Here is a 24,442-nt window from a genome sequence, read left to right as displayed (position 1 = left end):
AAAGAGCAGAATTCTGGGGAAACAGGGCGGCTGCCCCCCCCGGGGGGCCGCTGCCGGGCCGCCCCGCCGTGTCGCGCCCCTGCAGCGGCTGCGAGCGGCCCTGGATTAGCACACGGGCCGTTCATTGGACGCTGCGCTTCTTCCCGAGCAGCCGCCCGGCGCCAGGCTGCCGCCGCCCCGGAACGCTCCTCTCCGCGGCTCTTCTCTGCTTCCAGGCGCGATGCGCAGCACCGGCCCCGGTGCGAGGCGAGCGGCGGGCCGGGGGCTGCGGGGCCTGCGCCCCGCCACCGGGTAGCCGAGCCGCGGGATCCGAGCGGAGCGCGGAGCGGGAGAGGCCGCCGGATGGAGGATCACCGGGGATCTACCGGGAGGAAGAGCAGCCTGTCCGGGATTCCATGTAGACCGAGGACCGGTCTGATCTAGTCTGGAGGACCGGGACCCTTCAGCAGGTACGCTGCCCACTAAACCCTGACAAGACCTCCTCCCGGTCTGCAGAGACCACCAGGGTCTGCAGAGGCTATTCAGGTCTTTAGAGACCATTAGGTCTAGAGACTATTCAAGTCTGTAGAGACCACCAGGTCTGTAGACGCTATTCTGGTCTCCAGAGATCATCAGGTGCATGAAGACTATTCAGGTCTGTAGAGACCATCAGGTCTACAGGTTTACCTCCTATAAACCCGGGGGCCATCAGCCTGGCCCAGCCTGCTGCTGCTCTGTCTCTGAACGATGGCATGGATGAGAACAGGGTCTGGTCATCTGGATCAGAGTACCAGGGTCTGACCATCACCAGGGTCTGATCACCAGGGTCTGATCACCAGGATCTGATCACCAGGATCTGATCACCAGGACCTGATCACCAGGGTCTGATCACCAGGATCTGATCACCAGGACCTGATCACCAGGGTCTGACCATCACCAGGGTCTGATCACCAGGGTCTGATCACCAGGATCTGATCACCAGGGTCTGATCACCAGGGTCTGATCACCAGGGTCTGATCACCAGGGTCTGATCACCAGGCTTTCAGACCATCCTGGTTCTTATCCAGGGCAGAGTCACAGGTGACTGAGGCTGAATGCAGGCTCACCTGGACAGGTAAATAAATCAGTCTGTAACAGGACAGACATTCTGATTGATACCTTCAGAGAAACCTGAGAACATGCAAACTCCAAACACAGACCTGCCAGGCTCTGTGGAGGATCCAGGATGTCCCTGTTCATCCCTGAGAGCAGAGTCCCTCATCAGCCACAGGCTCCTCCTGTCCCTCAGCTGTCCATCCAGACCCGGACCGTCACCTGTTCAGCCTGGACAGAGGCACCTCGCGCTGTTCTGTTACTTCCTCTTTACAAGGACTGATGAGACCCTGTATCGGACCGGGCCGGAGCCTGCATCGGACCGGGCCGGAGCCTGCATCGGACCGGGCCGGAGCCTGCATCAGGCTGAGTCAGACTGTCTCAGACAGGACAGACCCTTAGCAAGTCTGAACCTATATTGTGCTGGATTGGACCCTGTGTCTGGCCTATTGGGCCTGTATCTTTCCGGGTTTGACCCTGTATTGGACTGTTTTGGACCATACCTGGAAGGTTTCGAGCCTCAATCTAGCTGGTTTTGATCCTGTAGCTGGCCGTTTGGAACCCAGTATCTGACCAGTTTATAAGCCTGTATCTGGCTGGTTTTGAGCCTGTGTCTGGCTGGTTTTCACCCTGTTTCTGGCTGGTTTTGAGCCTGTATCTGGCTGGTTTTGAGCCTGCATCTGGTCAGTTTTCACCCTGTTTCTGGCTGGTTTTGAGCCTGTATCTGGTCAGTTTTCACCCTGTTTCTGGCTGGTTTTGAGCCTGTGTCTGGTCAGTTTTCACCCTGTTTCTGGCTGGTTTTCAGCCTGCATCTGGTCAGTTTTCACCCTGTTTCTGGCTGGTTTTGAGCCTGTATCTGGTCAGTTTTCACCCTGTTTCTGGCTGGTTGTGAGCCTGCATCTGGTCAGTTTTCACCCTGTTTCTGGCTGGTTTTGAGCCTGTATCTGGCTGGTTTTGAGCCTGTGTCTGGCTGGTTTTGAGCCTGTGTCTGGCTGGTTTTGAGCCTGTATCTGGCTGGTTTTGAGCCTGTGTCTGGCTGGTTTTGAGCATGTTTCTGGCTGGTTTTGAGCCTGTATCTGGCTGGTTTTGAGCCTGTATCTGGCTGGTTTTGAGCATGTTTCTGGCTGGTTTTGACCCTGTTTCTGGCTGGTTTTGAGCCTGCATCTGGTCAGTTTTCACCCTGTTTCTGGCTGGTTTTGAGCTTGCATCTGGTTAGTTTTCACCCTGTTTCTGGCTGGTTTTGAGCCTGTATCTGGCTGGTTTTGAGCATGTTTCTGGCTGGTTTTGAGCCTGCATCTGGTCAGTTTTCACCCTGTTTCTGGCTGGTTTTGAGCTTGCATCTGGTCAGTTTTCACCCTGTTTCTGGCTGGTTTTGAGCCTGTATCTGGCTGGTTTTGAGCATGTTTCTGGCTGGTTTTGAGCCTGCATCTGGTCAGTTTTCACCCTGTTTCTGGCTGGTTTTGAGCCTGTATCTGGCTGGTTTTGAGCATGTTTCTGGCTGGTTTTGACCCTGTTTCTGGCTGGTTTTGAGCCTGTATCTGGCTGGTTTTGAGCATGTTTCTGGCTGGTTTTGACCCTGTTTCTGGCTGGTTTTGAGCCTGTATCTGGCTGGTTTTGAGCCTGCATCTGGTCAGTTTTCACCCTGTTTCTGGCTGGTTTTGATTCTGTAATCAGGTTGGTTTTCATCCGGTATCTGGCCAGTTTTGGCTCAGCCTGGGACTGGTTTGGGCCCACAGGCCTTATGTTTGTGGCCGGCGGGCTGCAGCAGGTTGAGGTTCTCACGTCCTCAGCAGACCCGCGGTTCCGGAGCCCCGTCAGAGACCACCGGTCTGCGTTTCCTCCAGTGAGCTGTCGCCTCCCCCTCCTGCTGAAGCCAGGAGTGTCGGGCTGCTGTTGCTACCCAGTTCTTGACAATGACTCTGCTCTCCCCCGCCAACCAACTGGCAGCTTCACAAAGCCCCTCCTCGAAGACACGCAGTCCTGCTTCTCACAGCGACGGAGCGCAGCCTCCAGAAGCTACAGGACGGTTTCTCTTTAAGGCAGCAGGATGAGGAAATATGCTGTCAGGTCGTCAGTCACCATCTCATTAGTGAGGCCATCTCCTCTCTGATCTAATACCAGTAAAACCATCAGCGCCAGCTCTCTCTGGTCACATATGAAGTAAACTCCGAGTTGAGATGCTTGAAATGACTCAGAGACGAGGAGATTCCCTTCTTCCTTAGCTTCAGACAGCTGCTGCTGTTTATCATCATTTCAAAATTCACAGGACACACATCGCCAAGGACTGACTGAGCTGCAATAAATGATCTGATTTGCACTGCAGTCAGACACTGCAAGGAAACCAGTTCAGCCAATCAAATGAAACCTTGCTGCTTCCACTTTTCAGAGTTTAAATAGCACAACAAACCTGAGAAGGACTTCCGGCTAAAGTAATCCCAAAAAACAAAGAAAATTCAAAAGAAGGGATCATAGAGGTTAAAAACACCATCTGGGTCTGTTTCCACACAGGAGAGAGCCGCTGCTTTACTAAGGACAGGTTTGTGTAGTTTGTATGGCAAAGGAAGGGAAAATGTGGCACCAATGAAAATAGAGAGAATGCAGCTCTACAAGTTGTGTATTGGGTGAAAACCTCATTCTCATGGGTACGGCATGGTGGAGGAACCATCATGACCCAGGGAGTCTGCACCTCCTCACTACTCGCTCACACAGTGTCTTCAGGTGAAAACAGAAAACTTTCCTTACAGTGGTGGTCAAAGCAGTGCAGCTTTTCTAAAATGACTCCCAAAGTGAAACTTTTCTAAAACTGTCCAACACTGTCTCCGTGGAGACCAGGGGCGTCCAGCCCAGGTGCTGCATGTTTCAGCCCCCTCCCTGCTTCAGCGCTCCGCGGTCTGGTGTTGATGTCTCCACCAAGCCTGTAGAGAGCTCAGCAGCCAGTCCCCAGTAACCAGTCCTCAGTAACCAGCCCTCAGTAACCAGTAACCGGTCCTCAGTAACCAGCCCTCAGTAACCAGTAACCGGTCCTCAGTAACCAGCCCTCAGTAACCAGTAACCAGCCCTCATTAACCAGCCCTCAGTAACCAGTAACCAGCCCTCAGTAACCAGGAACCAGCCCTCAGTAACCAGCCCTCAGTAGCCAGTAACCAGTCCTCAGGAACCAGTCCTCAGTAACCAGCCCTCAGTAACCAGCAACCAGCCCTCAGGAACCAGCCCTCAGTAACCAGCCCTCAGTAACCAGTAACCAGCCCTCAGGAACCAGCCCTCAGGAACCAGCCCTCAGTAACCAGCAACCAGCCCTCAGGAACCAGCCCCCAGTAACCAGCCCTCAGTAACCAGCAACCAGCCCTCAGGAACCAGCCCTCAGTAACCAGCCCTCAGTAACCAGTAACCAGCCCTCAGGAACCAGTCCTCAGTAACCAGCCCTCAGTAACCAGCAACCAGCCCTCAGGAACCAGCCCCCAGTAACCAGCCCTCAGTAACCAGCCTTCACTAACCAGCCCTCAGTAACCAGTAACCGGTCCTCAGTAACCAGCCTTCAGTAATCAGCCCTCAGTAACCATTAACCAGCCCTCAGGAACCAGTCCTCAGTAACCAGCCCTCAGTAACCAGTAACCAGCCCTCAGGAACCAGCCCCCAGTAACCAGCCCTCAGTAACCAGTAACCAGCCTTCACTAACCAGCCCTCAGTAACCAGTAACCGGTCCTCAGTAACCAGCCTTCACTAACCAGCCCTCAGTAACCAGCCCTCAGTAACCAGTAATCAGTCCTAAGTAACCAGTCCTCAGTAACCATTAACCAGCCCTCAGGAACCAGTCCTCAGTAACCAGCCCTCAGTAACCAGTAACCGGTCCTCAGTAACCAGCCTTCACTAACCAGCCCTCAGTAACCAGCCCTCAGTAACCAGTAATCAGTCCTAAGTAACCAGTCCTCAGTAACCAGTAACCAGCCCTCAGTAACCAGTCCTCAGTAACCAGCCCTCAGTAACCAGTAATCAGTCCTAAGTAACCAGTCCTCAGTAACCAGTAACCAGCCCTCAGTAACCAGTCCTCAGTAACCAGTCCTCAGTAACCAGCCCTCAGTAACCAGCCCTCAGTAACCAGTCCTCAGTAACCAGTCCTCAGTAACCAGTAACCAGCCCTCAGTAACCAGTCCTCAGTAACCAGTCCTCAGTAACCAGCCCTCAGTTACCAGCCCTCAGTAACCAGTAACCAGCCCTCAGTAACCAGTCCTCAGTAACCAGTAACCAGCCCTCAGTAACCAGCCCTCAGTAACCAGCCCTCAGTAACCAGTAACCAGCCCTCAGTAACCAGGAACCAGCCCTCAGTAACCAGCCCTCAGTAGCCAGTAACCAGTCCTCAGGAACCAGTCCTCAGTAACCAGTAACCAGCCCTCATTAACCAGCCCTCAGTAACCAGTAACCAGCCCTCAGTAACCAGGAACCAGCCCTCAGTAACCAGCCCTCAGTAACCAGTAACCAGCCCTCAGTAACCAGGAACCAGCCCTCAGTAACCAGCCCTCAGTAGCCAGTAACCAGTCCTCAGGAACCAGTCCTCAGTAACCAGCCCTCAGTAACCAGCAACCAGCCCTCAGGAACCAGCCCTCAGTAACCAGCCCTCAGTAACCAGTAACCAGCCCTCAGGAACCAGCCCTCAGGAACCAGCCCTCAGTAACCAGTAACCAGCCCTCAGGAACCAGTCCTCAGTAACCAGCCCTCAGTAACCAGTAACCAGCCCTCAGGAACCAGCCCCCAGTAACCAGCCCTCAGTAACCAGCCTTCACTAACCAGCCCTCAGTAACCAGTAACCGGTCCTCAGTAACCAGCCTTCAGTAATCAGCCCTCAGTAACCATTAACCAGCCCTCAGGAACCAGTCCTCAGTAACCAGCCCTCAGTAACCAGTAACCAGCCCTCAGGAACCAGCCCCCAGTAACCAGCCCTCAGTAACCAGTAACCAGCCTTCACTAACCAGCCCTCAGTAACCAGTAACCGGTCCTCAGTAACCAGCCTTCACTAACCAGCCCTCAGTAACCAGCCCTCAGTAACCAGTAATCAGTCCTAAGTAACCAGTCCTCAGTAACCATTAACCAGCCCTCAGGAACCAGTCCTCAGTAACCAGCCCTCAGTAACCAGTAACCGGTCCTCAGTAACCAGCCTTCACTAACCAGCCCTCAGTAACCAGCCCTCAGTAACCAGTAATCAGTCCTAAGTAACCAGTCCTCAGTAACCAGTAACCAGCCCTCAGTAACCAGTCCTCAGTAACCAGCCCTCAGTAACCAGTAATCAGTCCTAAGTAACCAGTCCTCAGTAACCAGTAACCAGCCCTCAGTAACCAGTCCTCAGTAACCAGCCCTCAGTAACCAGCCCTCAGTAACCAGTCCTCAGTAACCAGTCCTCAGTAACCAGTAACCAGCCCTCAGTAACCAGTCCTCAGTAACCAGTCCTCAGTAACCAGCCCTCAGTTACCAGCCCTCAGTAACCAGTAACCAGCCCTCAGTAACCAGTCCTCAGTAACCAGTCCTCAGTAACCAGTAACCAGCCCTCAGTAACCAGCCCTCAGTAACCAGCCCTCAGTAACCAGTAACCAGCCCTCAGTAACCAGGAACCAGCCCTCAGTAACCAGCCCTCAGTAGCCAGTAACCAGTCCTCAGGAACCAGTCCTCAGTAACCAGCCCTCAGTAACCAGCAACCAGCCCTCAGGAACCAGCCCTCAGTAACCAGCCCTCAGTAACCAGCCCTCAGGAACCAGTAACCAGCCCTCAGGAACCAGTCCTCAGTAACCAGCCCTCAGTAACCAGTAACCAGCCCTCAGGAACCAGCCCCCAGTAACCAGCCCTCAGTAACCAGTAACCAGCCTTCACTAACCAGCCCTCAGTAACCAGTAACCGGTCCTCAGTAACCAGCCTTCAGTAATCAGCCCTCAGTAACCATTAACCAGCCCTCAGGAACCAGTCCTCAGTAACCAGCCCTCAGTAACCAGTAACCAGCCCTCAGGAACCAGCCCCCAGTAACCAGCCCTCAGGAACCAGTAACCAGCCTTCACTAACCAGCCCTCAGTAACCGGTCCTCAGTAACCAGCCTTCACTAACCAGCCCTCAGTAACCAGTAACCGGTCCTCAGTAACCAGCCTTCACTAACCAGCCCTCAGTAACCAGCCCTCAGTAACCAGTAATCAGTCCTAAGTAACCAGTCCTCAGTAACCAGTAACCAGCCCTCAGTAACCAGTCCTCAGTAACCAGCCCTCAGTAACCAGTAATCAGTCCTAAGTAACCAGTCCTCAGTAACCAGTAACCAGCCCTCAGTAACCAGTCCTCAGTAACCAGCCCTCAGTAACCAGCCCTCAGTAACCAGTCCTCAGTAACCAGTCCTCAGTAACCAGTAACCAGCCCTCAGTAACCAGTCCTCAGTAACCAGTCCTCAGTAACCAGCCCTCAGTTACCAGCCCTCAGTAACCAGTAACCAGCCCTCAGTAACCAGTCCTCAGTAACCAGTCCTCAGTAACCAGTAACCAGCCCTCAGTAACCAGTCCTCAGTAACCAGCCCTCAGTAACCAGCCCTCAGTAACCAGTAACCAGTCCTCAGTAACCAGTAACCAGTCCTCAGTAACCAGTCCTCAGTAACCAGTCCTCAGTAACCAGTAACCAGCCCTCAGTAACCAGTCCTCAGTAACCAGCCCTCAGTAACCAGTAACCAGCCCTCAGTAACCAGCCCTCAGTAACCAGTAACCAGTCCTCAGTAACCAGTAACCAGTCCTCAGTAACCAGTCCTCAGTAACCAGTAACCAGCCCTCAGTAACCAGTCCTCAGTAACCAGCCCTCAGTAACCAGTCCTCAGTAACCAGTAACCAGTCCTCAGTAACCAGCCCTCAGTAACCAGTAACCAGCCCTCAGTAACCAGCCCTCAGTAACCAGTAACCAGTCCTCAGTAACCAGTCCTCAGTAACCAGTAACCAGCCCTCAGTAACCAGTCCTCAGTAACCAGCCCTCAGTAACCAGTAACCAGCCCTCAGTAACCAGCCCTCAGTAACCAGTAACCAGTCCTCAGTAACCAGTCCTCAGTAACCAGCCCTCAGTAACCAGTAACCAGTCCTCAGTAACCAGTCCTCAGTAACCAGTCCTCAGTAACCAGTAACCAGTCCTCAGTAACCAGCCCTCAGTAACCAGTCCTCAGTAACCAGCCCTCAGTAACCAGTCCTCAGTAACCAGTCCTCAGTAACCAGTAATCAGTCCTAAGTAACCAGTCCTCAGTAACCAGTAACCAGCCCTCAGTAACCAGTCCTCAGTAACCAGCCCTCAGTAACCAGTAACCAGCCCTCAGTAACCAGTCCTCAGTAACCAGCCCTCAGTAACCAGTAACCAGCCCTCAGTAACCAGTCCTCAGTAACCAGCCCTCAGTAACCAGCCCTCAGTAACCAGCCCTCAGTAACCAGTCCTCAGTAACCAGTCCTCAGTAACCAGTAACCAGTCCTCAGTAACCAGCCCTCAGTCCTCAGTAACCAGTCCTCAGTAACCAGTCCTCAGTAACCAGCCCTCAGTAACCAGCCCTCAGTAACCAGTCCTCACGGCCCAGGGCTTCCCGGTCCGGTCCGCTCGGTGAGCCACTGGACGGTTTGTGGTGAGCTCGCCTCCAGCTGGGTTCAGAGAAGCTGCATGACGACTGTTTCCCTTGAGAAAGCTGCGGTTGTGAAGAGCAGGCGTGCAGCTGGAAGCTGTCCTCCTGCAGAGCTCAGTCTTCGTGTTGGTCGTCCTGCTGATGGAACTGGACTCGGGTTGTGAAGCGGTTCCGCTCATTGGGCTTGTTTGTGTCTTCCAGCGTGGCAGCGAGGGAACATCCTCCATCCGCAGCGAGCGTGCCCGACATGGAGCGATGCGGACTGGGAGGCGTGTGCTACTGGTGAGCGTCGGACAGGAAGCAGCCACGAGGACGAAGGAGTGGCGAGTGGACGAGGTGGCGCCGGGGGAGAGGCGGCGCCGGTGCCCTGGGAATCAGCGGTGCGGCCCGGGGGGCCGTTTAGGATGGCCAATGGCAACGAGAGCGGCGAGGGGCCGGCCGGACCCCTGGCGGGAGCGGCGGCGGCGGGGAGCTCCGCCTCCGCCCTGTCCACCTACGTGAAGCTGGGGCTGCTGGGACTGATCATCTGCGTCAGCCTGCTGGGGAACCTGCTGGTCTCTCTGCTGGTGCTGAGGGACCGGGCGCTGCACAAGGCGCCGTACTACTTCCTGCTGGACCTGTCGCTGGCGGACACGGTGCGCGCCGCCGTCTGCTTCCCCTTCGTGCTGGTGTCCATCCAGAGCGGCTCGGCCTGGACCTACAGCGCGCTGAGCTGCAAGGTGGTGGCCTTCATGGCCGTGCTCTTCTGCTTCCACGCCGCCTTCATGCTCTTCTGCATCAGCGTCACGCGCTACATGGCCATCGCGCACCACCGCTTCTACGCCAAGCGCATGACGTTCTGGACGTGCGTGGCGGTGGTGTGCATGGTGTGGACGCTGTCCGTGGCCATGGCGTTCCCGCCCGTTTTCGACGTGGGCACCTACAAGTTCATCCGGGAGGAGGACCAGTGCATCTTCGAGCACCGGTACTTCAAGGCCAACGACACGCTGGGCTTCATGCTGATGCTGGCCGTGCTCATCCTCGCCACGCACGCCGTCTACATGAAACTGCTCCTGTTCGAGTACAAGCACCGCAAGATGAAGCCGGTCCAGATGGTGCCGGCCATCAGCCAGAACTGGACCTTCCACGGCCCGGGGGCCACGGGACAGGCGGCCGCCAACTGGATCGCGGGCTTCGGCCGGGGCCCGATGCCTCCCACCCTGCTGGGGATCCGGCAGAACTTGCACAACCAGAACCGGCGCCTGCTGGGCATGGAGGAGTTCAAGGCGGAGAAGCAGCTGGGCCGGATGTTCTACGTGATCACGCTGCTGTTCCTGGTGCTGTGGGCCCCCTACATCGTGGCCTGCTACTGGAGGGTGTTCGTCAAGGCCTGCACAATCCCGCACCGGTACCTGTCCACCACCGTGTGGATGAGCTTCGCCCAAGCCGGGGTCAACCCCATCGTCTGCTTCTTCCTGAACAAAGACTTGAAGAAAGGGCTCCTTTCCCGTCTACCAGCCTGCTGCAGGACTAAACCTCATCTGCCACAAGAGCCTTACTGTGTCATGTGACGCCGCCGCCGGCCGGGACTTCTGTGTTGGCGGCGTTTCGGTGGAAACGGCGTGAGCTGCTGCGGAGCGGCGGGCGTACGCCAGCCGGCGGTGGTTTGGGGAGCATGTGTCCGTCTAGCCTTTGGCTGAACTGCCACGTGGAGGTCGTCACTGGAAATCAAGCCAGATAGGTCCAACCAATCAGCTGCTTCACACCTCTGAAGCATCATCAGCCGGTCTACGAGGCAGACTTCGGTCTCATAAAGTGGATTTTTATCACAGCAGCAGCTTGTTTCTGTTGAGAGCCGCTTCACCAGACGCTCCTCTCAGCTGGTTTTGCTACAGTATCAGCAGATCAACACCATGTCCACATGCTCCTTCTTTCTTTGGTAGCTGTCATGGAGACACGGGGGCTCTGGTGTTCTGTCTTCAGGTTCTAACAGGCCCAGCAGGAGCATTGATGAGGCCTTGGTGGAACGACACCGTTTAGAACCGCCAGCTGGAAACGGCAGATACCCTGCGATCAGAGAAGCTTAGGGAGGAAATCTGGATTTGGCTAAAAAAGAAAAACCGTTTTGATAATGAAAACCAGAGTGAAGTGGTGAGGAGCCCGCTGAAAACCACTACACACACACACACACACACACACACACACACACACACACACACACACACACACACACACACACACACACACACACACACACACACACACACAGGGTTCCTGCCATGACCTCCCCTGTGTGATGGAATGAGTGTTGGACTCCTGTTGGTGTTTCATGATCTCATTGTGACATTAAAGACGAGACTTCATGTGGATGAATGGAAATGGCTCTTTCTTCATTCACAGCGCTTTACACCATCATCTGGACCCGTCTCTGCAGAACCAGGACCAGGACAGAGACCAGGACAGAGACCAGGACAGAGACCAGGACAGGGACCAGGACAGAGACCAGGACAGAGACCAGCGCAGAGACCAGGACAGGGACCAGGACAGGGACCAGGACAGAGACCAGCGCAGAGACCAGCGCAGAGACCAGGACAGAGACCAGAATAGAGACCAGGACAGAGACCAGGACAGGGACCAGGACAGGGACCAGGACAGAGACCAGGACAGGGACCAGGACAGGGACCAGGACAGAGACCAGGACAGAGACCAGAATAGAGACCAGGACAGGGACCAGGACAGAGACCAGCGCAGAGACCAGAATAGAGACCAGGACAGGGACCAGGACAGAGACCAGGACAGGGACCAGTTCATGTTGGACGTTGGGCTCAGACAGACCAGAGCTCTGACCTGACTGAAGACTCTGATGGGTCATTCTTATATCAATGGTCTGAAACTTCAGCAGCTTTCTCTGGGGTTCCAGAAGGAAAGGGAAGGTTGGATGTTGGTCTGGAACTTGTTGGAACACCTGGACGGGGGGTGGGTTCTTCCAGAACCTGTCACTGAGGAGAGGTGGACCGGTTGTTCCAGTCGTCAGTGACTCCACAGGGTCCTGAGGGTCCTGCCATCACCGACTTGGGAAACCAGGTTTGTGTGTCGGCTCTATCGCTGCACCGGGATCAGGACTGGAGTCCGGTTCTGAGCAGACGCAAGGCGGCTCAGACAGCAGCCATCTGCTGCGCCCTCCTCAGAGGGACGCCAACCACCCGTTGGTCTACGGTGTGAGCTCCTGATCCTCAAATCCACTGAAATCCTCACAGCAGGCAGCCAGAACACACACACACACACACACACACACACACACACACACACACACACACACACACACACACACACACACACACACACACACACACACACACACACACACACACACACACACACACACACACACACACACACACACAAAGAAAGAGAGAGAGAACCAAACAACCCAGTAAAAAGATAAAAAAGTTTTAATAATTTTTCATTTTGCTCGCAAGTGCTGCCAAACTAAAGGTGTGTGTGATTCCAAGCGGTCCGTCTCCTGAACGACCGGAACGCTCGGCAGTACGTTGCTCCGGACGGCCTGTGACGGCGGACCGCTCAGCCCCGCCCACACGCCAGCAGATCATCCAGGGCCTTTATTACAGCTTCACAAATCACCACATACAGCTGCCCTGCTACAAACAGACCCGTCTGCAGCTGCAGCCACAGCGCCGCCGCCGCCGCCGCTCCGCCTCAGTCTGCTGGGCCGGGGACCTGCTGAGACCATCAAACCCAGGCTGGGCCGCAGGGAGCGGCTCTTCTGAGCCAAACTGGACCTTCTGATGAAGCCCCGAGGCCTGGGGCGGACCAGAACCAGAACCACAGCAGAACACACCCCGCCCAAACAGGTCACTGTTGCAGCAGCACGTCTGGCCACAGGGGGCAGCAGAGTTCACACAGCTGACGTCCTGCTCAGCAGATGGAGGTCATTCTGGAGCTCCGCCCCCAGGCGGCAGCATGGAAACACGCCACCATGCTCACACTGTCTGAACACACTGCTCTGTGCCAATTCGTGTGTGTGTGTGTGTGTGTGTGTGTGTACAGGAAGTGGAGCGGTGGTGATGTCGGAGGGACACTTGAACAGTTCCACTGCGAAAGCAGTTCCAGTTGGGCCAGAGTGCAGGCCGTTTCCTGACCTGTGACCTCCGACCCCGGGCTGTCCGGAGTGGGAGCGGTCCGTCGCTGGACCGTGACCTCCGACCCCGGCCGGTCCGTCGCTGGACCGTGACCTCCGACCCCGGCCGGTCCGTCGCTGGACCGTGACCTCCGACCCCGGCCGGTCCGTCGCTGGACCGTGACCTCCGACCCCGGCCGGTCCGTCGCTGGACCGTGACCTCCGACCCCGGCCGGTCGGTCGCTGGACCGTGTGACCAGACACCCGAACGGCACAACGGCACAGTCAACACAGACAAATCATGCAAACAACCCATCAGTCTGTACAAGGTCCTCCTCCTCTGCCCGGGGGGCGGGGCCGGGCGGGGGGGGCGGGGGTCAGAACAGGTACTTCCGGCAGGACTCGGACCCGCAGCGGCACTCCACTCGAACCCTCTTCTTGGGCGAGCCGGGCAGCCCGGCCACGCTGAAGCTGGAGTCCATCTTGGTGCTCTCCGTGTCGACGGGATCCACTGCAGACAGGAGGACATTCACAAAGCAGGCTCAGGCTCAGGCTCTGACCTCTGACCTCTGACCCGGGACACTCAGTCCCAGCTAGAGTTCAGCTCCAGCTCTTTAAAAAGACAGCATCAACCAGGCGCCATGGCAACAGGGAAGCGGGGCTTTGCTTTTTCTAACTTTTCGTGCACAATAAGAAAAGCCAGTGACTGGCTGAGCTCTGATTGGCTGGTTGGTCCTGAAACAGGACGTCTGGCTCCACAGTGGTCATCTGCTGTTCCCGTATCGGGGGCTCAGTTTTCACATGCCTCTGTGATGAGCTCTGTTCTTTGATTACTGCCCCAGGTTCACAACACGGGGGTCACAGGGGATTCCACCTCCAGAAATTCCCCATGATGCCGTGGGTTTCACACAGAGCCAGCAGGGCTGTGGCTGACCGCCTCCTCAGCTGCTCCATGTGTGGAGGAGTCGACCAATCCCTCTGCACTGGCCTGGGGTGCTGGGTGTATATAGATCTCCAGCACGCACGCACGCACGCACGCACGCACGCACGCACGCACGCACGCACGCACGCACGCACGCACGCACACACGCACACACGCACACACACACACAGGCAGGGAGAACATGCAGACTCCATGCAGAAAGCCCCCCGGTGGGTATTTGAAAGCAGAACCTTCTTGCTGTGAGGCACAGCGCCACCATGCTGCAGTGAATAGTAAGAGCCTGACTCCCAGCACACTGAGCGTGGCGGTTCAGGCGCGGCGGTCAGCTGGTCAACGTACTCTGCATCCTGTAGTCGAAGGTCAGCTCCTCTCCGGCCCGGATGGAGCGCGTGGAGAACAAGGCGATTCTGGGAAGTCTCTCGTCGATGTTGTCAATGAACACGTTGAACACCTGCAGGTTGGGGCTGCACTGCAGAGGAAGCAGAAACAGGCATGTTGTACTGGGAGGTCGGAACCAGCAGGAATTCATCCACATCACCAACGCCTTGCTCATTTCCACTCAGGTCACCAGACTACACTCTTTACCTTTATGGATTTTCGCTGTTGCACAACAGCCCAGAAATCCCTTTACAGCCTCGGCCTGCAGCCGGAAACTCATCTGTGCTTTATGCACATTGCAGTCTATGAATAATATTTATTTCATCCTTACATCATTATAAAAATAATTTCTTATATATTTTAATTTCTTCACGATTCATTTCTCCTGCTTTGATCCTCAGGAATTAAGAGCCTTGTGTTTTATTGATCCGTCTCCGGATCCAGTCTCAGCTGAAGGAGAAGCTCTTTAATTACTGGTCCAAGCATTGAAAATGATTGGATCATGATCTGTACAGATGCAGCTGCTGCACCACCCAGCTCCAGCAGCTCCACCAGCTCCACCAGCTCCACCAGCTCCACCAGCTCCACCAGCTCCGCCTGCTCTGCTGCTCTGCTGCTCCTGCTCAGTGGCAGTATGGAAGAGGAGCCAGAGGGTGGAGGAACCAGCAACCTCCAGGACCAGAGAGACCGTCGGGACTCTGAGCATCTCTGGCAGCCTGGGATCAAGAAATGACTTTCTGGAGTTTTCCAGACTCCTCCAGGCCTGGAGCCTGGCAGGAGGGAGTTACAGGGGCTGTTTCAAACTAATGTTCAACTCAAGAACCCAATAAAAATATTTTAAATACAGCGATCAATGTGAAAAGTTTCTGCCATGTCTTTTAAAGAACTTGGATTCAGAAATATGTCTTTTATAAAATTCTGGTTCATGATTTTTTGGAGAGATGTGGGGACTATAAAGTTGCATGTATTCATTTATTTTTGCGGGGATATGGAGTGTTTGCGGTTCCACTTTGACATTAAACGGGAGTGTCGAGGTGAAGCAGGACAAATGACCAATCACAGAAGACTTCTTGATCGCCCAGCCGAACCTTGTTCAGCCAGGAGGAGGTGGAGAACAAAATGACGTCATTCTGTTCTCCACCTCCTCCGGGCTGAGCTCTGATCCTGTTCTGCTGGAGGATGAATCGGCCTTCAGGCGGTCTAAAACACTGCACTCCTCAGGCTTGAGAAAAATCTTGTTCTTCTCCAAGCTCCACAGCTTTTTTTTGCCATTTTTTCCTTTTTTGGAATTTGGAGCATTTCAAATGTTTATTTTGTTACTTTAGAAAAAGAACAGGTGTTGGGAACCAAATCAGTGAGGACAGTCCCGTTCCTCCAGCGATCTGCTGCAGCGGACGGCTCTGCTCATGTTTCAAAGGAAAGTCAGCTTCGTTCCGGCTCAGAAGTCTCATTAAGCGTTTCTAAGTAGGTGCAGTCGGCACTTCTCTTGGCTTGTTTAAGAAGAAACAGTCACAAAGATGAACAGGACAGTTTGGACTGTTAGATCAGAATCAAGACGTGTTTAGCTTCAAGTAGGCAAAGTTTCCTGATACGGCCACTCCGGGCCACGTCTCGTTTATCGTCACTCCTGTTGAAATGTGACCTACTGTGTGTGTGTGTGTGTGTGTGTGTGTGTGTGTGTGTGTGTGTGTGTGTGTGTGTGTGTGTGTGTGTGTGTGTGTGTGTGTGTGCGTGTTCAGTATGGACACTCACGCTGTGGTTAACGAAGTGTGAGATGTTTCCCATGTGAGCGGCGTCCACTGTGTACACGTCCTCCACGTAGTCCAGGTCAAAGAGGTAGGTCGAGCCCTGCCGGTCGTACACCTGACCCCGCCTCTCGGCTTCATCCGTGGTGATGATCTGGAGGAAACCAGGAAACTCAGAGGCGCACTCAGGACACACACTGACAGCAGAACACAGGAGACAACTCACTGAACACACAATCCAGAGACACAACGTCAGAGGAGCAGAGTTCACTACCAGAGGAGCAGAGTTCACTACCAGAGGAGCAGAGTTCACTACCAGAGGAGCAGAGTTCACTACCAGAGGAGCAGAGTTCACTACCAGAGCAGCAGAGTTCACCACCAGAGCAGCAGAGTTCACTACCAGAGGAGCAGAGTTCACTACCAGAGGAGCAGAGTTCACTACCAGAGGAGCAGAGTTCACTACCAGAGCAGCAGAGTTCACCACCAGAGCAGCAGAGTTCACTACCAGAGGAGCAGAGTTCACCACCAGAGGAGCAGAGTTCACCACCAGAGGAGCAGAGTTCACTACCAGAGGAGCAGAGTTCACCACCAGAGGAGCAGAGTTCACTACCAGAGCAGCAGAGTTCACCACCAGAGGAGCAGAGTTCACCACCAGAGCAGCAGAGTTCACTACCAGAGGAGCAGAGTTCACCACCAGAGGAGCAGACTACCTTTCTAAAGTGTTCTTCTGTTCTAGTTGAAGGTCTGAACACTTCGTTTCAAATGCTCAGGGTTCATACATATTTAAAGGTGCATTAAGGAGTTATACAACCTTAAAAATACTTATTTTCCACCATAAATATGTGACACATGTTTAAAGATGTGTACAATGTGCCCTGACATATTCATTACCAGAACCTCTAACAGGCTAAACTGTCACTTGAAAGTCACAGTGCCGGTCCGGAACCAGAGTTATTTTTGGGGAGAATTTGAGAAGAATGACGTAATGCACGCTCCGGCCTGATTGAGTTCAATTTCGTTTTGTCCGCCATTACTCCTCCAGATGCTTAGTGAGCAACAACTGAGCAGGATCTTCCAGAAAGTCAGAACAGACTGGCTTCTAGCACTGCAGCTCCACACAGACTCCACCAGGGAGAAGAAACTTACATTTTACTCGAGCGCTGCTAAACGAGCGAAGACAGAGTCCCCCTCTTCCGTGCACGTGAGCCACAGGGACGAGTGTTTCACTAAGCTGCATTACGCCCAAGGCCTGCAGGGGGCGCTGTTTCGCATAAAACGTGCAAACTCATTTTAAAATTCCATGACTTTTCCAGGTTTTTTCAAAAAAGTAAGAACCCTGAATGCTCCCGTTCTCCTACTGAGAGGTAACTTGAAGTGCAGCATAAGGTTTTCCAGTTTCAAAGTGTCAAACATCCACAGCTGCTTCAGTTAGAAAGCTGCTCAACTCCAGTCTCCAGCTGGATTTCTTCATGCTCAGATCATGAGTCTGATCAAATGGACCCTGATCATCCTGAGATCGGAACCCTCTGAATGAATCCCCTGCAGTGTGGCGGCGCGGTGCTGCAGCGGCGCCGCTATGACGGCCCGTTTTAGCAGCTATCGCCGACTCCCCCCCCCCCCCCGTCTCAACTCTCCGCGACACTACCACGGGGCGCTCGTGTCGGGCCCGCGCCGGCCCTGCTGCCATCCTTTGCCTGGTCTCACTGTGCCAGCATGAACTTTCTCCAGCATGGTCTGAAATGGGGACTGGACGACACTTCTGTAGCACTTCACACACTGCTGTACACTGCAGGTCACACACACGCTCCACTCACTATCTGCATCAGTCAGGTGCTGGAAATAAGAAATGCTTTGAGACGGAAACGAGTGAGTCTGAACTCAATTCCAGGTTTTACTGCCAGAACTGCTTCCTCCAGAGGAGTGGCGGTGGGGAAACGTGAGCGGCGGCTGAAGCTGAGGAGGCGCCGGCCGCCGTCCCCTGGGTGAGCGCGTCAGACCGGGTTCTTACCTCCCCCACGTACTCCATGACGAAGGTGTTCTTCTTGATGTGCTGCAGCGTGCGGACGCCCCAGCCCCGGCCGTCCTCCGTCTTGAAGATGCACAGGTCGAACTGGATGCCGTGCTGCACCACCCGGTTGGGGCAGTCGCGGGGGCAGCGGCACTGGGAGTTGCACTCGTATATGGGCTGGCCGGGGCGGAGGCGGACCTGGCCCCGGTCGTTGTAGGCCATGCGATGCAGCGAGGCGCCGGGGCAGCAGCCGTTCACCGGCTCCTCCAGGCAGTGCTTGCACTCGCAGCCCACGGCCATCTCGTCCAGCTCGATGCCCGCGCCCACCTTGTAGTTGTTGATGTAGGTGAAGTTCTTTGGGGGGCCCTCCAGGTCCACCTCGTTCACCACGAAGATGCGGCCCGGGTGGTTGCAGGTGTAATTCAGATGGGCCTCCCAGCGCTGCAGACTCTGCCGCGCTTTGGCTTTGTGGACCAGGAAGGAGGAGACTTCTTTGTCCAGCTTTTTGGGGATGTTTTTTGGGGTCCTCTTGTAGCGCCGACGGATGTAGTCCAGGTCCTGGTGAAACTGCTTCATCAGTTTGGGGCACTTGAGGTTCCTCTTGGGTTCCCAGGTGTTTTCTGCCTCTTTGAAGCCCCTCCACTTCACCAAGTAGAACTCCTCCTCCTGAACCAGAGACCGTATGAATGGAATCATGTATCAGAGACACACTGCCCCTAAACAAACATTTCAACAACACCACAAGTTCAAGTGTCAGAGCAGCAGAACCTGAGCCATCAGGTTCCGTCTCTGACACATGGGGACACGCTGCAGGACCAAACGCCATCAGACCGACTGACGGAGCTTCACACTGCGGTTTACAGATGTGTCTTACAGCCAAGTACAAAGTAAGCGCAGCCCAGAATGTCAAATAAAATAGGATGCAAAGGTTTCCACACAAACACGAAGATAATATAATGATTTCAGGAACGTTGCTCAGCATAATAATGCAAAGACTTCCCAGACCGAGGCAGAGGGTCCTGAGGAGGCGTACCTTGACCTTCTTGTAGTCACAGAGGAACTCCACCTCGTAGTCGTTGATGTTGGCCCTGCTGACTCCGAGCTGTGGGCAGCAGAGCCTCTCAGCGCGACACAGGGCCTCCAGCTCGTCCCAGGACATCTTACAGCGCACACTGCAGCCTGGACAAACACACGGAGCGGGAGTCAGACAGACCGGCCCGGCGCCGCCGTCTGGCCACGGGCAGCAGTGACGTATCCTGGACCGAGTCTCATATCGTCCCCGAAAGCTTCAAAGCAGCAACCCAGGGACTCGTTTCACACCCTTTGTCTTCTTTGTCCATTTTAGTGACATAACTTGAAAATAACTGTTTTTTAAACCATTGTACAAGATTGTGTTGTTATTGTTATGTTTTGGCTTTAATCATGTGTCTGAATGACGCTGTGTGAGTTCACTGAACTTTGATTTGTTTTGTTTTTTTTATTTCCCTGGAGAAGGGATTTCAGTTTATCCTTTAAAAACTAAATCTCACTGAATTATTGGTTAAAAAAAGGGGGGGGTGCACTATTTTAGAAAGGTGTAGACAGGAACAGACCTGGACCGCACGCACGCACGCACGCACACACACACACACGCACACACGCACAGTCTTGTATTTCTATCCTTGTGGGGACCGTCCATTGACTCCCATTCATGTCTAGCCCCTAACCCTGACCCTTACCCTAACCCTAACCCACACCACAACAAAGCCTAACCCTAAAGAAATGTTTTTGCACTTTTACTTTTTTCAGTAACAACAACATGGTCAAGAAAACACTGTTTCTCCTACTTAGGACCGGAAAAAGGTCCCCACAAGGCACGTCGTTCCACGTTTTGCTATCCTTGTTGGGGCCAAATGTCCCCACAAGGATAGAAATACAAGAACACACACACACACACACACACACACACACACACACACACACACACACACACACACACACACACACACACACACACACAGCTCAGAACCTGTGGCCGGTGTTTGAATCCAGACCTCATCACTGTGAGGCCAGAGAGCAGGAACCACTGCTCCACCGAGCCTCCCAGTCTCTGTCCCGCAGAGCTACCGTGACCTCTGACCTGTCTGAACCACAGCCCTGCTCTGACCTGGTCAGAGGCTCCTGGAGGCTTTGCTCCATAACTGTAGTCTTCTGGACTTTCAGCGTCAGCGAAACGAGACCCGGTGTCGTGCCGAAAAGTGACTTCCCCCGACGGGAACGCGCATCGACGTGTTTCTGCATGCCTCCACTGCTCGCCTGCGCTGTGCGGATGTTGCATAAAGTATTCTTCATGAATATTTCTAAGAGTATGTTTTCACAAATTACACACACAAACCATGATATCAGCGGACGTCCCTCAGGTACAGGGCGCAGCGTCAAGTGACTGCCCCCGGTAACTGAGGGGTGTGAGGGGTGACACTGGACTTCATCTCCTCTGCTTTCAGTCCTGCAAACTCAGTGAACATCACCCTGGCCTGCCTCGAAGTGGTCTGTGTCACTCCTCACATCACTCAGCTGCCGAAAAGTGACTGCCTCCTGTACCTGAGGGGCGTCTGCTGATATCATGGTTTGTGTGTGCAATTTGTGAAAACATACTCTTAGAAATATTCATGAAGAATACTTTATGAAACATCCGCACAGCGCACGCGAGCAGTGGAGAAACACCGGGACGAGACCCGGACCGCCTTTAAACCGACCCGTCTCTGAAAGGAGACAGCAAGCGAGGCTCTGCTAAACTGGTCCTCACAGCTGTCCCGGAGTGTCCCCGGAGTGTCCCCCAGATCTCACCGTGACACTGGAGCGGGCTGACCCGGAGCGGGCTAACGCTAGGCTGACCCGGAGCGGGCTGACCCGGAGCGGGCTAACGCCAGGCTGACCCGGAGCGGGCTAACGCCAGGCTGACCCGGAGCGGGCTAACGCCTGGCTGACCGGGACAGACTCGATCCTTTAAGAGGATCCAGCGTGTCCCGCTGCTGACGGAACTATAAAACACGGACATGAAACCATCGAACCGCGATATGAAACGTAAACACGACGCAGAGAAGTGCGCGCACGAGTTCACGGCGGCACGCGGACGTGGCCTCTTCGCTGCAGAACAGGCGAAGTTAAAGAAAACGCGACAGAGTGCAGATTACAGGAATTACCTTTCAAAATTTCCGCCATGTTTTCTGCACACCCGCCAAAATAGAGAGCATCTGATTGGTCAGCGGGACTTCGAAAGGGCCGCTCCTGATTGGACCAGTGCCTGGAGGACGCTCTCTGATTGGTCCATGAGCTCTGCGGCGGGTCGGGCACATGACGGCACTCCAGCACAGAGATACATGTATAGAATAAAGAACTATAGACCTACAGCAAATAGAACACAGATTTACTATATAAATACACAGAGTTAAAAGCAGATGGTCCACAGACATATGTATGAAGTAGGTGTAGGTGAATAGATGAGACAGAGAGAGAGAGAGAGAGAGAGAGAGGCATAGAAAACACGCTCACTACAGAGGAGTGGATTGTTAGGCAGATACAGTGTAGACTTGAAATAAAAAGATATAAAAAAAAAGACATAAGCAGACAAAATGACATATATGTCAGAATCAGCTTTACTAGCCAAGTTTGTGCGTGACAAGCAAGGAATTTGACTCCGGCATTTGTTCACTCTCTACATGAAGAAAAAAAATGAAACAAACAGCAACAGGATAGAAGAGTCATCATATTAGAGAATGGAAATATAAATAAATGTAAACATTCTGACAAGCAGGGAGTCCCAATATATACAATTTAGAAAGAAAAAAGGAAAGAACAGGAGAGAGTAATATATGCAATAACATCTTTAACACAGTGTTGACGGTGGCCTGCAGCAGGCAGGGTCACTGAGGTCAGAGGTGGTTCTGGGGCAGCTGTCCAGGGTGGCACGAGAGTGAGAGAAAAAAAACATTCATTCATTCTTGCCTATTGAAATGGCTGAGCGCCCATCCATCTGTCTTCTGCTTGTCCTATTCAGGGTTGTGGGGGGCTGGAGCCAGTCCAGCAACTTCAGGCAAGTGGGGGGTACACCATGGGCAGGTTGCCAGCTGGAGTACCTCAGAACCCACGCACACACCGGGAGAACATGCAAACTCCAGACGGAACGGCCCACCCCTCGCCGCTACTTGAACCCAGGACCTTCTTACTGTGAGGCAAGAGCGCTAATCACTGCGGCACCGTGGCTCCCATCCTCATCCATCCTCAGAAAGGTGTCCTGTTAAATGGCAAATGACGCCCTCTACTGGACAAAACTCGGACTTGCGCCCTCATCCCACAGCAGCGGCTGTGGAATATACCAAGTCAAGGAAAACTTATTCAGGAAGTGCTGCTGGGCGGCGCCATTGTGTGTTGCAACTTCCGGTTTACTGGCTCTGCGCTGTGTTGACAGCGAGTTCCCCTGCTTTGTTGCTCACTTTTATGAACATGACCAGCCTCCGTCCATGGATGCCACAACAACTTTAAGAAGATGAAGCTTTCGCTTCCTCAAAATTGTTCAGAGCAGGGAAGCCCAGATCTGAATGCTGCGGGCCGCGTTCAGACTGCACCCACCTCCGTCTGAAGAAGAGGAGCTCTGCTGCTGGACGAGGGCGCTCCTCCTTCCTCAACAAATCTAAAACAAACATATATGTCTCTGTTGTGTTTAAAACTCAGGGTTTTAGGTTAAATGGACTACACTTGTATAGCGCTTTTTACCCTGCATGACAGAGCCCAAAGCACTTCACACTGCAATATCACATCACCCTTTCACACCATACTCGGTGGTGGTAAGCTACTATTGTAGCCACAGCTGCCCTGGGGCAGACTGACGGAAGCGAGGCTGCCAATCTGAGCCATCGGCCCCTCCGACCACCACCACCAACCATTCACTCTCACAACTTTCACACTAGGCAAGGTGGGTGAAGTGTCTTGCCCAAGGACACAACGCCAGTTTTACACCTGCAGGAGCGGGGATCGAACCGCCAACCTTCCGGTTATAAGATGACCCGCTCTACCAACTGAGCTGCTGTCGCCCGTAGCGTTAACAGTAGCTTGCAGCCACCACAGGCTAACATGCTAAGCTATCGAACAGCTACAGTGCACGACAGAGGACTTCATTCATAAAAATAAAAACAAAGAAGGTACCCAGCTCTTACCTCGTTCTGAATTTTGAGCCAGATTTTACTTAAGTAGATTTTCAGGACCGTCCCAACCCCGCGATACAAGAGCATCCTGGTCTCCACGGCTCTCTGTCGCTGTCAGCTGTCACCAACGTCCTGCTAAATGTGAAGAGGTCCTGGCCTGACTGGGGCTACACTGGCTTTAAAAACCTACAGCCCTGTTGCTGATTAAAAAAAAACAGCCGACTTTCCCACTGTGAAGATATTTGTAAGGTCTGTACCCTTGTAGTTCCTCATGGCTGAACCATCCACATCCAGCGATGCACAAAGTCATTAAAAATATCACCAGACAGGACTGGAGACCACTTCCGCATGTCCTCCTCCTCTCTGCTAAAAGCCTCGGATGAGGCAGAGTTGTTTCATTGGAGATTCCAGTTTCTCTCCACTCTATTTTCTCGTCTGTTTACACCGCAGTTGTCGCTAACCGAAAGTGCAAACACAAAGCGGAAGTCCCGCCCCTAGAGAAATGGGCGGGCCTGTATAAGGTCAATAATGAGGTGCGTTCGACGTGAGAAAGCCAGGGGCAGACTTTTGAGCTGCCCTGCCCAGATTTGGCCCGGCGTCACTGATACGTAGGACCTACGTAGGGCATCGAAGACGAGAGGCACCCAGCTGCAGACAGACGGAGCCAGGAGGAGGAGGATCCAAGATGGCGGAGTGAGCGGACGCACTTTGCAGGCTCCGATGGAAATAACTTTATTTGTCCTTCAACACGACTTTTGGGTGCACCTTTTGTCTTGTAACTTACCGCTGAGCAGCTGGTTACAATGCAGGACCACGAATATTCAATCTTTGCGGCTGCTGCGGAAGAGGAGGACGTTTCTGAGGATGACGGATCTGATCCTCAGGTCTCAGCAGAAAAAATGATCAACCTCGACCACACGCCCATGAAAGGTCCAAATCCGAAGAGAAAGAAGAAAGATAAGTCCAGTGAGGAAACCATGGAGTCAATTCTGAAAGCTGTGAGCGAACTGGCAGGGAAAATGGATCGACAGACGGAAAAACTGGATGCACAAATGAATCTCCTGAAAAAGTTTGAGGAAAAGATTGAATCCAACTCTGAGGCCATCAAGACCAACACGCAAGATATCTGCGAATTACAGAAAAAGATGGATGAGCTCCGAGTTGAAAACAAGCATCTTAATGAAGCAATTCTTGAACAAGCCAGATACAAACGACGTTGGAACCTGAGGCTGGATGGTTTGCCGGAGAAAGATGGAGAAGACATCAGAGAGGTCGTCATCGGGATCCTGACCGGAATACTGCCTGTGTCTGTGGATAAGATCCGTGATGAAGTGGACACGGTGCATCGCCTCGGCACGAAGGGAACCGCAGCAACGGACAACCGGCCGCGCTCA

General features: G+C 53.7%; 2 protein-coding genes across 3 annotated transcripts; one reads left to right on the top strand and one right to left on the bottom strand.

Annotated features, from left to right (window-relative positions):
- The first annotated feature begins 292 nt into the window (after positions 1 to 292).
- gpr173 (G protein-coupled receptor 173) lies at positions 293 to 10,370 on the top strand. The gene is made up of 2 exons (XM_030118635.1): positions 293 to 449; positions 8,879 to 10,370. Exon 2 carries the CDS (start codon positions 9,082 to 9,084, stop codon positions 10,225 to 10,227), a length of 1,146 nt encoding a protein of 381 aa, XP_029974495.1. The 5' UTR covers positions 293 to 449; positions 8,879 to 9,081; the 3' UTR covers positions 10,228 to 10,370.
- Positions 10,371 to 12,135: 1,765 nt separating this feature from the next.
- Positions 12,136 to 21,090, bottom strand: LOC115408236 (histone-lysine N-methyltransferase SUV39H1). Of its 2 annotated transcripts, none has more exons than XM_030118872.1 (6): positions 21,051 to 21,090; positions 18,902 to 19,047; positions 17,869 to 18,534; positions 15,868 to 16,014; positions 14,077 to 14,206; positions 12,136 to 13,305 (listed from the first exon to the last, which is right to left on the bottom strand). In XM_030118872.1, exons 1-6 carry the CDS (start codon positions 21,067 to 21,069, stop codon positions 13,172 to 13,174), a joined length of 1,242 nt encoding a protein of 413 aa, XP_029974732.1. In that variant the 5' UTR covers positions 21,070 to 21,090; the 3' UTR covers positions 12,136 to 13,171. The 2 variants fall into 2 exon arrangements, 1 of the variants encoding a protein (XP_029974732.1); XR_003933753.1 differs by having other exon boundaries at positions 13,174 to 13,305; positions 14,077 to 14,201; positions 21,051 to 21,071.
- Positions 21,091 to 24,442: the final 3,352 nt, after the last annotated feature.

Source organism: Salarias fasciatus, chromosome 20 (genome assembly GCF_902148845.1).
Source record: "Salarias fasciatus chromosome 20, fSalaFa1.1, whole genome shotgun sequence".
In the NCBI taxonomy this organism is placed as follows: Eukaryota; Metazoa; Chordata; class Actinopteri; order Blenniiformes; family Blenniidae; genus Salarias; species Salarias fasciatus.
The sequence above is the reverse complement of the archived record's forward strand: the minus strand, read 5'-3'. Positions and strand labels throughout refer to the sequence as shown.